The sequence below is a fragment of the Theobroma cacao genome, chromosome 9 (assembly GCF_053813885.1).
Source record: "Theobroma cacao isolate CCN51 chromosome 9, ASM5381388v1, whole genome shotgun sequence".
Taxonomy (NCBI): Eukaryota; Viridiplantae; Streptophyta; class Magnoliopsida; order Malvales; family Malvaceae; genus Theobroma; species Theobroma cacao.
Window position 1 is genome coordinate 46261496 of NC_142647.1, and position 12642 is coordinate 46274137.

At 36.5% G+C, this 12642-nt stretch overlaps 3 protein-coding genes across 3 annotated transcripts; 1 reads left to right on the forward strand and 2 right to left on the reverse strand.

Moving 5' to 3' along the window:
* Positions 1-382: 382 nt before the first annotated feature.
* On the reverse strand, positions 383-2374 carry LOC18590357 (UPF0481 protein At3g47200-like). The gene is made up of 3 exons (XM_088809737.1): positions 1974-2374; positions 1338-1629; positions 383-1270 (listed from the first exon to the last, which is right to left on the reverse strand). Exons 1-3 carry the CDS (start codon positions 2372-2374, stop codon positions 383-385), a joined length of 1581 nt encoding a protein of 526 aa, XP_088665863.1.
* Positions 2375-4266: 1892 nt separating this feature from the next.
* On the forward strand, positions 4267-8835 carry LOC18590358 (NAD(P)-linked oxidoreductase superfamily protein). Its single transcript, XM_007015813.3, has 9 exons — positions 4267-4687; positions 5733-5817; positions 6018-6134; positions 6833-6897; positions 6987-7075; positions 7192-7271; positions 7560-7671; positions 8123-8242; positions 8335-8835. Exons 1-9 carry the CDS (start codon positions 4354-4356, stop codon positions 8518-8520), a joined length of 1188 nt encoding a protein of 395 aa, XP_007015875.2. The 5' UTR covers positions 4267-4353; the 3' UTR covers positions 8521-8835.
* A 25-nt stretch (positions 8836-8860) lies between these two features.
* LOC18590359 (putative pentatricopeptide repeat-containing protein At3g23330) lies at positions 8861-12193 on the reverse strand. The gene has a single exon (XM_018127972.2). The coding sequence runs from the start codon at positions 11981-11983 to the stop codon at positions 9059-9061; it is 2925 nt and encodes a 974-aa protein (XP_017983461.2). The 5' UTR covers positions 11984-12193; the 3' UTR covers positions 8861-9058.
* Positions 12194-12642: the final 449 nt, after the last annotated feature.

A 12642-nucleotide genomic window follows, 5' to 3' on the forward strand; every position in this document is an offset into this window, starting at 1 on the left:
CATAACTTTTCCTGATTAACATACCATTGTAATCTTTTTCACAAATAACTTCATTAAAATCCCTGTCATCCCTGCCAGAAAAATACCAGGAAAACTTGTATCCTTCATAGTAAACTGATATGTTTTGATGCATGGTATTTTATTATATTTTATTTTTCTTGCCATGTTCTATGGCCTCTAATGATGCATGTGATGTCACTTCATCCTAGTAAACTTTCTTTTTCCACCTTTTTGTTTGGCCGATGTTGCAGGCTATTTTGCTTCTTTATTATACAATTAGAATGAGAAACTTGTATAAACGTCTTCGGTTGTTGTTGGTATAAAATTGAGGCAGGAGATTTCTCTAACCAGAGAACACTCTTTCATGAACTTTCATTCTAGCCTAAGACTTGTAAGCTAAAACAGACATGATAGTTTGCACCGTGGTAAGAGAAATGAGGAAGATGGCAGAAGAAAGTGATATGAATGACCATGGACTGCTAAAATAAGTTCGCATCATAGTTGCCCAGTTGCTGCTACGGTAGGCTTCGGCATCTCTGATCTGCTTGGAGAGATAACAATGCCTAATATTGAAGTCGATATTTTTCCCAAGGTGGTTGAGGAAATTAGCCACATACTGGTTGTCTTGGGAAAATCTTGTGGTGATTCCATCGGAACAGAGAAACGCAACATCTCTAGGTTGGTTGATGAGGCAATTCACGAAAGACACATAATCTGTGAAGTATTTGGAGCTATTTTCTAGACATTGTTCCAGGGCAACCCAGTTGATAAGGACAGTGCTGGTGAAGTCGTTGATAGTAATGGATGGGATCTCAATCACCCTATTTCTGAAATCAACTTCCAGGAAGCTATAAGAATTTTTTGGCTTGAATTTTATTCCTGATGGCCTAAGCTGAGTGGCACACTGTATAGACTGATCTGATGGACGATATTCTTGTTGAACCGGATAACTAGCAACTGGTTTTGGTGGCAGGATACTCAAGCGGAGCAGAACAAGAAAATGCTTGGCATTCAGGTCCTCGCCCTTGTTAATCGATTCCCAACGATTTGGAAAAACAAGGTTGAAAACTTTCAGGGCCATTGTAGGTAGAGAATCTATCCTTCCTATTTCATGACCATGGGACCCTGTAAACAATGAGTCCAGAACAAAGAGAGGAAGTTGGTTCTCCAGTTTAAGTAGGTCCCTAATCAGAACAGGGATCAGCCATGCCCTTGTGAATATGGGGTCATCATCGTCAAATACATCTCCAGCGCTACCAAGATGACATGACTTCAATTAGAAAGCAACCACCGAGTAGCATTATTTCCAAGAAGTCAAGCATTGGCATGATGACTACTTCTGAGTGACATTCTCTCGTTTTCTCTTCCAGTGCCCTTAAAACTTCAAGATAGTCCCTTAATTCCATTCCAAAAGCCCTAGTTCTAGAGAGAAATTTTTCAAGAAAGGACCATTTATGCTCTTCAAACTCCTGTAAATGTTCATTTCCACGATGGTAACGCCCTATTGGTACAAGCTCAGGCTGTTGCGCATTGTCATTGACTCCCACAAGCTTATAAGGAATTCTAAAGATGGAATTTGATAAATTCCTTCTTCCCCTTTGTATTGCTACTCCACGCCTTTCTAAGAGACTGCGCAAAATAAAAGTTAATGAGTAATCCATTGTAGTTTCAGCTCTATTTTAGTTTCATCTAGCTCAGTTTCCTCTTCCCAGTAGCTTTCACTTGCTTCGGTGGTTTCATGCTTTATTGTCACACTTGCTTGACCACTGTTAGCTTCTCTTTTCTTCTCTTCCAGTTGGTCAGAACTTGCCCCATTTTGTAAAATCCTTCTTGGTTGAGCACTCCTGGCATCCTTTTTAGTTTCACCAGTTTCAATGGCACGGTGCCACTTTTCAAAAAAAAAAAAAAAAAAAGGCACGGTGCCCTGTATCCCGTCTTGTCGCCGGTCAGATGCAGGTGAAGGAGAGAAACACCTGGCATGATCAAAGGGAAGGAAACTTAAGCGAAACAGATCAAGTAAATGCTTCCCCTCGAAATTTCTGCTCTTATTAATGGTTTCCGAGGCCGTTGGAAAGGATAGACCAAAATCTTTCAATGCTAGTATCGGTGAAGTGTATGTACCTTCTCCATCATCACATTGGGACCATGGAAACAATGATTGGAGAAGGAAGTGAGGAAGTTGGTTGTCCTCCCTAAGAAGGTCTCTTATGAGAACTCGTATCAACCATGGCCTTGGGAAGATGGAATCATCCAGGTCAACAACGTTTTCATTGCATCCGAGATGCCGCAAGAGTTCAACAACAAAGCAGCCATCGAGAAGCATCATTTCAAGAAAATCATAACTTGAAATGAGGACGTCATTCGAGTAGAACATTTTGGTTCTACTTTGCAACGTCCACATGGTATGGAGACAGCTGCTTAAATCCTTTCCAATTGGACGCAAGAATTTCTCGAGGAAGGACCATTTTTGCTCTACAAATCCAAGCAGATAATCTTTGCCTCGATGGTAAGGCCCTATTGAAACAACCTCCGGTTGCTCACCTTGGTAGTGATTTTCCTGGATACATTAGGGAACTCTGAACATGACAATGGAGGAACTCCTATTTTCTCCTCCTCTTGCCTGCTGATGTCTATTATTTCTTGGCAGACTCTCAATGAGAGTCAAATAGCGTTCAAATAAAGTTTCCTTAGTGTAAATACTTGATTTTGATTCATATTTATTTTTAAAAAAATTATTTATAATATAATATTATATAAAAAATAATAAAAATAATTATTATAAGTAAATATAATTTTATGCAGAACAATTAAAATAAGTAAAGTATTATTTCATGTAAAATAATTAAAATAAGTGAAGCATTAATCTATGTGAAACAATTAATATTATTAAATAATCACTTCATACGGATAGTAGTGAAAGCAACTCGAAATAAGTAACAAGATTTAGAGGTTACTTTCATCTTATGATATTTCAAAGAATTTAATTTAGTGGTTTAGATATAGAGGTAATTAAAAAATTTTTTTCTTAACTTTTTTTTGAAGTATAAGTGTTTCTCTCTCTTATCTTATTCTCTTATATCATTTCACATACACTTTTTTCTCTTTTATCTATTCACGTATACCTTTTTTTCGTAATTATTTCAACATTTACATAATAAGTTTCTAACCATTACTCAATATTAACTCTTAATAATGATTACTTAACATTAAAACTCTTCTTAATATCATTCAATATTTACCCTCTTGAGTAATCGATACTTCAGTATTATTTATCTTCATATGGTTGTAGAATAGATAGAGAAAAAATGGATTGAAAGGTCCAAAATTATACCAATGGAATTGCATAATACTCCTCCCGTCAGCTTCCAGAAACTCTGAAAGATATGTTACCATCAGGAAATGACTTTAGCTTTGGCCATGATGCACTTGCTTGGCCTTGGCTTGAAGCAATCTCCTGATTTTCTTTTTGGGTTATCGTTAGTTTCTTCAATTTCAATAGCATGATACTCCATTTTTTTTTTGTGTTTTGTTATTCCATGAGGCAGAAGTTCATATGAAACAAGGAGCTTAAATACATATCTGAAATTTTCATTTGCCTTGCCTTGTTATTTCATTATAACCTTAATGCCAAGTCCAATTGCTTCAACCTGGCTTGACCAAACTATATGATAAGTTGAGTGACTGAGAGGGAGGACCAAGGAAGAAATTATGAAACTTGTGGGCAATGAATACACGGAAAATATAGTGTCATAAGATAGGGAAAATCAGGTTTAAGTCGTCCACTGATGATTGGGCGTTCATAGGATTGAGGAAGGAAGCTGCATGCCTCTTCTGTTTAGGTATAGATGTCCAATTTTAGTTATCTATTAATTTTGAAGTATTAGGTGTTTGTCAAAGCAGCACGAAAGCATTCAGTGGCTTTTCAAGTGTAAAAACGTCCAAGGAGTTTCAAGCGTAAAAGCACCTAAAGGATTCCGAGCACAAAAGCATCAAGAGATTACAATCATCACCTAAGAGATTCTAAGTGCATAAGCACCTTAGGGCATTTTAAGTGCAACACCTAAGAGCATTCTAATCGTGAAAACATTCAATATCACGATTCTTACATATACGTGAATCTCATATAATCAAGATAATGCTCCATCGGGTTAAGCTATAAAATCTCACGTTAAAAATAAACTCTTATAGGAGGATGTTATGCTATTAAAGAAAATTTTATATTAATTTTAGAGAAAAAAAGGGCATAATAGTCTTTTCAGTCTATTCAAATAAATCGAAAAAAAAACCCTTATCCGTGTGGTCTGGCTCCGACAATTTCGCCAGTCTTTTGAGTTTTAACTCCTTTTACCAGGAATGGCCTCATCTATCGTCTTCACCGGTCTCCACCTTTTCAAATCCAAAAAATCCATCAAACTCACCACTTCAACTCGGTTCTCCGACTCCAGACAACAACTCAGCCCCAACTCAGTGAAATGTTGCTCAACAACAACCACAGCAACAACGGAGGAGGATACTACTCGGCGGGTCACGGTGAAGAACGGGAACGATTCGCTCGACATATGTAGGGTCCTAAACGGCATGTGGCAGACCAGTGGCGGTTGGGGCAGAATCGACCGAGACGACGCCGTCGAAGCTATGCTTCGCCACGCTGACGCTGGTCTCTCCACCTTCGACATGGCCGACCACTGTACATTCATCTCTTTATTTTTTTTGTAAACGTGGCATCTTTTTATTGGTTGGTTTCATTAATTTTCGTGACCACACGCCAAGATAGACTGGTAACATCCATGTTTGGTTTTACTGAAATGCCCTTATTGAAGGCATTTTTAGGAGAAAAGAATAAACTTTTTTAAGTAAATTTTGTGGAAAAATACAATATTGACATAAATTTTTTTAAAAAAATTGGTGATTTCAGTTATTAACAAATCTGCGTAGAAGGGTATTTTGGTAAACTCCTGAAAGGACAAAAGGTTAACTAAAGGCAATGCTCATATTATATAAAATTAAAAATAAATCCTATCAATATCTGAAAAACATTTGGAATGGCAAAATTCTTACAGAGTTCTTTAACCAACTTCACATTGAATTCAGTTAAATGGGAAACGAAAACTGGCCATACTGCAATTAGAAAATCCAATCCAATCCAAATTCAGTGTGTCATTACTGAAGATAACAGAAATAGCATAGTTAAGAATGGGAATGATTCACTGGAAATATGTAAGGTTGTGAATGGGATGTGGCAGACAAGTGGGGGTTGGGGTAGAATTGATCGAAACAATGCTGTCGATGCTATGCTTCGATATGCTGATGCTGGACTTACCACTTTTGATATGGCTGATATATGTAATCCAATTATTGCCTTTTGCAAATCAATGTCTTACTTTGAAATGTCTGTGCGCCTGAGCCTGTGTATGTGTGCATGAGCATGCTTGTTGCTACATTTGTTGCACCTGCTCTGGTAAAGTAGGAAACTTTATAATGTGGAAATGATTGTTTGAGAAATTTAGGATACCCGAATTGCTAGGGGTAAAGTTGTTTGAATGAGTCTAGACAAGTTTAGTTGATTGAGGAACTATTCTTCGTTTAGTATTGGAAGTGAGTGGAAGGTCTTTATGCGAATTTTAATAATTGAAGTTTCTTGCATTTTTTTGCAGTTTATGTGAGTTGTCTTGGTCTTTTATTATGTGGGATTTTTCTTTTTCTTTCATTATTGAGCTCCTTGGATTTTCCAGATGGACCTGCGGAAGATCTTTATGGCATCTTTATCAATAGAGTTCGTCGAGAGCGTCCACCAGAGTACTTGGATAAGGTTAGAGGGTGAGTTATGCCATATCAGATATCAGTACATGTGTTCTTGTGCTAGATTTTGGTTGACATTAGCTTTGTTTGCCACTACACTAGTTTACTGTATGTGCTAGTCTACTTCATAAGTTATTTAATAAACTTTAATTAAAGAAAAAAGTTTGGGAAGAGTAATTTTTTTTGCTTTTCCTTGCCCTGTTGTATTATTGATGCAGTCTCACTAAATGGGTGCCTCCACCGGTAAAGATGACAAGTAGCTATGTCAGGGAGAGCATCAATGTTTCACGAAAGAGGATGGATGTGCCTTCCTTGGACATGCTTCAGTTTCACTGGTACTAATAAGTAGTGCAATCTGTTACACTCTCTGTCAACTTAGAGTAATAAGGCCTTTCATTAAAACTTGATACAGTGATGCAATCTCGACTCTTAATTTCATGGAGAACCATACAGCTTTAGATAGGGAGTTAGAAGCTTCTAAAATCTTTCTGGTTTTTATTTGTTCTGATAAGGAGTGACATTAGGTAAAACCTCATTATATTTGTTACAGAATATATTCTAGAATTCATCAATGTTGTCTAAAAAGGAAGATAGAGTTGGCTGAAAGTATTTGCTTAATTTACCTTATTCTTGTTCCAAGTATATTCTCTCTTAAGAGTACTATGTATTATGTTCTAGTATTATCATGTTTCATATAGCATTCACTTTTAAATTATGTTCATGCACCTTGAACATCAACAAATCCTCTGTTGATTCTTGAAGATTTTGTTTTTGTTTGATAACGGAACTATACAAAAAAAGGCTACCTCATTAGCTTTATTTATTTATTTATTTTTTGCTCAAACCTCATTAGCTTTATGCTGGCAAGATGGGATTTTGTGTGTTTCATTCATAGGTATCAGCTAGTTTTTACCATGTTGTTTTGTTTTTTTCATTTTCTTCATATGCAACCAAAAAGCTCTTCCATTATTTAATCACACTGACCTTGTTGAACTTCATATGCATATAATTTTCTGTATCCTATTTGAAACAGGTGGGATTATTCCAATCCTGGCTACCTTGATGCACTAAAACATCTTACTGATCTGAAAGAAGAAGGTTAGAATTCATTCTTTGTTATTTTAGCTTTGGTATTCAATATTTTGCACTTCTTGATTTGATCAAACTACTTCACTGAGCATGTGCAGGGAAAATTAGAACTGTTGCTTTGACAAATTTTGATACTGAAAGGCTGCAAATAATACTAGAGAATGGAATTCCTGTTGTTAGTAATCAGGTATATATTTATTTTTTTGGACAGGCAGTAATGAAGTCATTAATTTTATTGCTTTTCTTGGCTAATCTATATTGTCTGTGATGTTGCTGATGATATATCTGAGTGGTTTCCATCAGGTGCAACATTCAATTGTTGACATGCGCCCTCAGCAAAAAATGGCAGAGCTTTGTCAGCTTACAGGAGTCAAACTCATAACGTCTCTCTCTCTCTCTCTCTCTCTCTCTCTCCAAATTGTACCACCACACACATCTTCTCTGCCTTTAGCTCAGGCATTGCAGTTCTCAAAGAGATAGAACCAGCCAACCAGGATAGTTTTCGAATGACAAGTAGCGAATTTGAGGCCAAAATATATTCTCAGTCAATATGGCCTTCTTAGATGATGCCAAATTTCTTGCTCATTCTGATTTTATGTTCACTGATCCCTGTTAGATGACAAGGCATTGCTCTACCTTATTACTGAATTTGATGAGGGTTTCAAATGCAGGTATGGAACAGTAATGGGTGGTCTATTATCTGAGAAGTTCCTTGACACCAACATAGCCATTCCCTTTTCTGGACCGCCATTAAATACCCCCTCTCTCCAGAAGTACAAAAGGGTACAAATTATTTTTCCTTTTTTCCCCTATTCTTCTTTTTCTCTGTTCTGAAGATTGAATTTCTAAATCTTAAATTCAATGAAAAGTTACCAAATTGGAAATTGTCGAATGCTGTAAACCCATTTACAAATTAGGGATCTATCTAGAAGCACCTAAAATGTTGGGAATTTTGTGAAAACTGGAGAACAAATCCTTTAAATAATTGGACGTTTCACTTTATTACGTTGTGCAATAACTTGAGGATGAAGCTAATTGTGGAGAAGAAAATTTTTTTTAAGAAAGCATATGCGTAAGTTGTCTTCTTTGTGTCATTTCTTGTCAAGATTTCATCTGGTTTGCAAACAGTTTGCAATCATAAAAAAACTATCTTGGTCGTAATTTATCTCTTGTGAGGGTGAACATTTGATATTCTTTTGCCTTTTTCTTTTCTATTTTAATCTGAATGTGGCAGATGGTTGATGCTTGGGGAGGATGGAGTTTATTCCAAACTTTACTTCAGACTTTGAACAAGGTAGCGTCTAAGCATGGAGTCTCAATCCCAACTGTTGCTGTTACATATATACTAGATCAGGTAATTACATGGTTTCTTCTTTTTACTCTTTTCTTCTGAGTTGCGGTGACTTATGATATATTCAAATATCTGTTTGATTTACTGAATGTCAGCCAGCAGTAGCAGGATCAATGATAGGTGTCAGACTTGGTTTGTCAGAACATATCCTAGACTCCAATGCTATCTTTTCACTTGTTCTTGATGAGGAAGATGTCAACAGCATACAGGAAGTTTCAGAAAGAGGGAAAGATCTGCTTGGAGTGATTGGGGATTGTGGAGATGAGTACCGGCGTGCATGAGATTCACGCTTAGTTGAGAAAAGAAGTTCTAAATTCATACCTTCTTATGAAAACAGATTGTAGTATATCTACCGCATAAAGCAGTTTCCAGGTCAGACTTATTGGAACATATGGAGAGCAGTTGCCGGGGGTCCATCCACATGTAATCAAGTCAAATATTGCAGTTTTTGTCTCTGATTAAATTCATCCTTTCATTACCAAAGTGAAAATCAGTTTGCAACTTTTACCCGTCTCTTGCTGCTGTCATCTGCTGTAATATGAATTCCACCGTTGTATGCACATCACTTCAATACATTATCTCTTGTCATTAAGAAATTCTATTCAGCCCTCATCTAAATCTCAACTTCAAAGCTTTTGGTGTGTTTCAATGAGGAATTTGTATTACATTGTATGAAATTAAAGTTACATTCCAATACAATTCTGTCATACTATTCAATGAATGAGTGGTGTTATTTGTGCATTGATCACAAGACCAAGAAGATGCCTATATATATATATAAGAATGTAATATTACAGTTGTATATTTCGTTGATAGCTGCTACCATGAATCTCGACAACTGCATCTTCCATCTCTGAAGTGGTGAAAAGTGAAAGTGTCCTTGACAACCAATTCTCGATCTACAAAGGTTGACATGAACTTGCATGCTGAATGACAAGTACCACACATCCTAACACTCTTAACCACCCTTATAGGCATTCCATGGGGTAATGATACGAGCCCAAATGCAATGGCCTTCATCTCAGTATGAGCAAGACCCACACCATCATATTCTTCCTCTTCTGCATCATGCAGCAAATGGTTTCTATCTGCTACATATCCCAACTCCTCCATCTCTCTTTCTAGTTCAGCTATTTTGTCAGAGACTTCTTCAGTTGGATTTTGGTCTGAGACAAATTCATATATTTTGTTTTGCACTTCTATCCAACTAGAAGTTGGCCCTATTCTTTTAGTTTTAACTTCCGTCTTCGATGCATCTTTCCATTTACCAAACATCACCAGGACCTTCTTAAGCAGTAGCCTTGCAAAGCAGTCACTTGAATCTAGTTCTAATAGCTTCTCTAAAGCAAATTTTGCCACCTCCATATTTCCAATAATTCGGGCAGATGAAAGAAGAGTTCTCCAAATCATTGTGCCTACTTTATTCGGAATATTCTCATTGATAAAGTTCTCAACTTCTTCTAGCATTCCAGCTCGTGCAAAAGCTTCAACAATGCAGGAATAATGCTCTTCTGATGGCTCAACTCCATAAATCACTTCCATGGACATTAATAAACTATGTGCCTCATCGACCCGACCCATTTGGGCACAAGCCTTCAAGACTGATTTTAAAGTAATTCGGTCCACTGATTTATTCCTTCTTCTCATATCATTAAACAAAGCCAGAGCTTCGGATGGATGGCCATGCTCCACTTTTGCAGAGATGATAGATGTCCAAGAAAGAGAACTCTTCTCCGGCATCAACTCAAAGACCAAATCTGCCTCTGCAATTTGTCCACATCCAGAATACATCTGAATGAGACCACTGCCACTTGTAGGATGTGAGAGAAGACCCCTTTTGGTCATGTAAGCCTGAGCTTGCATTCCCATTTGCAAAAGCACTGGGCTGGCACAGGAGCTGAAAATATCACAAACAGTGATTGGCTCAATACACCCAGAGCACGATTGAATCCTCCTGAGAAGTTTGTGAATCGTTTCATAGTCATTTGCCCTGAGGCAGGCCTGTATCAATAAATTCCACGATATCTCAGCATCCAAAATCAAGGAACATAGCTTGAGTGCTTGTTGATGATCTGATAATTCTGAATAGAGATTAATGAGCATGTTAACAACAGAAGCATTTGATCCATAACAAGTTTTGAGTATCTTTCCATGTAATTCTCTTCCCTTCCTAAGATCACCTAAAGCCATACTAGCTAAAATAACAGAAGTAAAGGTGAACTCATTTGCTTCAATACCATTAATCTGCATTTTTTGGAAACACGCTAGTGCTTCCACAAACCAACTGTTCCAAGAAAGTCCAGAAATTAAAGCTGAGCACATTGCAGTGCCAGGGTTTTCTACTCTTTCAAAAACCCTTAAAGCAGCCTCTGGCATCCCACACTTGGAATACATATCAATCAATGAGCTTATAACATATGGATCAGAATCTACAGCAAGTTTCTTGGCCAGGGAGTGGAATAGTTTCCCAGTATCAAGATTTGATAACATAGAGCACCATTTTAGCATGCTTGCAATAATAAACCCATTAGATTCTCCTCTTTCTAAGCCAACATACAACTTTAGAGGAACTTGTTTGCAGTGATCTGAGCTCTCGTGCTTAATGCACTCAATATACATATCCAAAAGTGAGCACATTGCATAGTTATTGAATACTAAACCTGTCCTAACTATATATCCATGAACCTGCCTGCCATAATCCATGTCATGTAAACTAGAAATTGCCTTGAGAATACTTGTTATAGTGAAATCATCACAATAACAAACTTCATCCATCAAAAGTCTAAAACTCCTAAGAGCTTCAAGGTAATGAAAACTATGTACATAACCCATAATTAATGTGTTCCAAGAAACCAAATCTTTCTCATACATCTGATCAAAAACTCGTCTGAATCCCTTCAAATTCTTACATTTTGCATAAAAATCCATCAAACTATTGTCCAGAAACAAACAACCCCCTCTCCCAAAACCTTTCTTAACCATTAAACCATGAATTTGAATTCCCATGTTCAAGTCCTCCAAATTGGAACATGCCTTCATAACCATTGAAAACACAAAAGCATCCAACTCAATTCCCTTAAAAACCATATCTAAGAAAACATTCAACCCTTCTTTTCCAAATCCATTTTTCACGTAGGCACTTAACATTGAACTCCAAGCAACCAAACCAGGCTTCTCAATCCCATCAAAAATCAAAACAGCATCTTCCAATACCGCACAACTTGAATACATATTCACCAAAGAATTCTCTAAAAACCCATCAAGAAAAGCCTCTCCTTTCTTCAAAACTTGGCCATGAACTCCTTTTCCAAACCCCAATTCTCTTATTTCGCCACAACTTCTCAACACAACCGCGTAAACATACGAGTCAGGACGCACAGTTTGATCACCAGACAACATCTCTTTAAACAATGCCATGGCTTCCTTAGTAGGACCATGTTTGGCATAGCCTGACATGAGGATAGTCCAAGAAATCAGAGTTCTTTCAGGCATTGAATCAAAGAGGTCACGCGCTTCTTGCATGAAACCTGCATTTATATAAAGCCGAAGGTAAAGATTGAAGTAAAAAAGGGTTGGTTTTGGATATGCATGAGGTTTAAGGAAATGGGTTGGTTTTAGCTGTTTTAAATTGTGATTAATAATGAGATTACATTGAGAAAAATGGGCTGTTTTGGGAGTTTGGTGTTTAAGAAAAAATGGAGGGAAAGATGGGATAACGGAGGAGCATGTCAGCAGGGATTGCATGGGGATTTTCCTGTGGTAGTTGGAATAGTTTTTGTAGGTTTTAGTAAGTTACAGATCGCTGCCAATACAAATTCAGGCAAAGTTTTATTGGGGTTTTGGCAGTGATGTTGTGAGAAAGCTGAGAAGCAAGAGTGTTGAAGCAATAAGCCAGGGAAGGAGCTCTTCATTGGTGGTCCATCATGCATTCCATTCCATGGATAAGGGATTGACATATGAAGGTGTAATTTTTTTTTCATATTAAAACTCGAAATGACAGAAATATTATTTGCTTTTTTTAAGTTATTTTGGTTAATGTTTCCATATTTAATAATTTTGCATCAAAAAAATTTACATAAAATTCAATTTTTAAATTTTGAAGAATTTCATCTTCTTTAAAGTTCAAACATCTAACCATTAAACTGACTTCAATTAAATGTAGATTAGAACAGTTCCAACTAGTTAATGTTTTTGTTATATATATATATATATATATATATATATATATATATATATATATTATTACTTATTTTTTATTTTCAAATAACAAAAACAAGTATAAGCTTTAAGCGAATTATGGTCTAAATTTGTAGTAATTTTTGCAATTATTTACTGATTCTTAATTTAATGAATATTTAATTATTTTTTTATATAATAGAAGACTTCCAAGTATTTACCCAAAA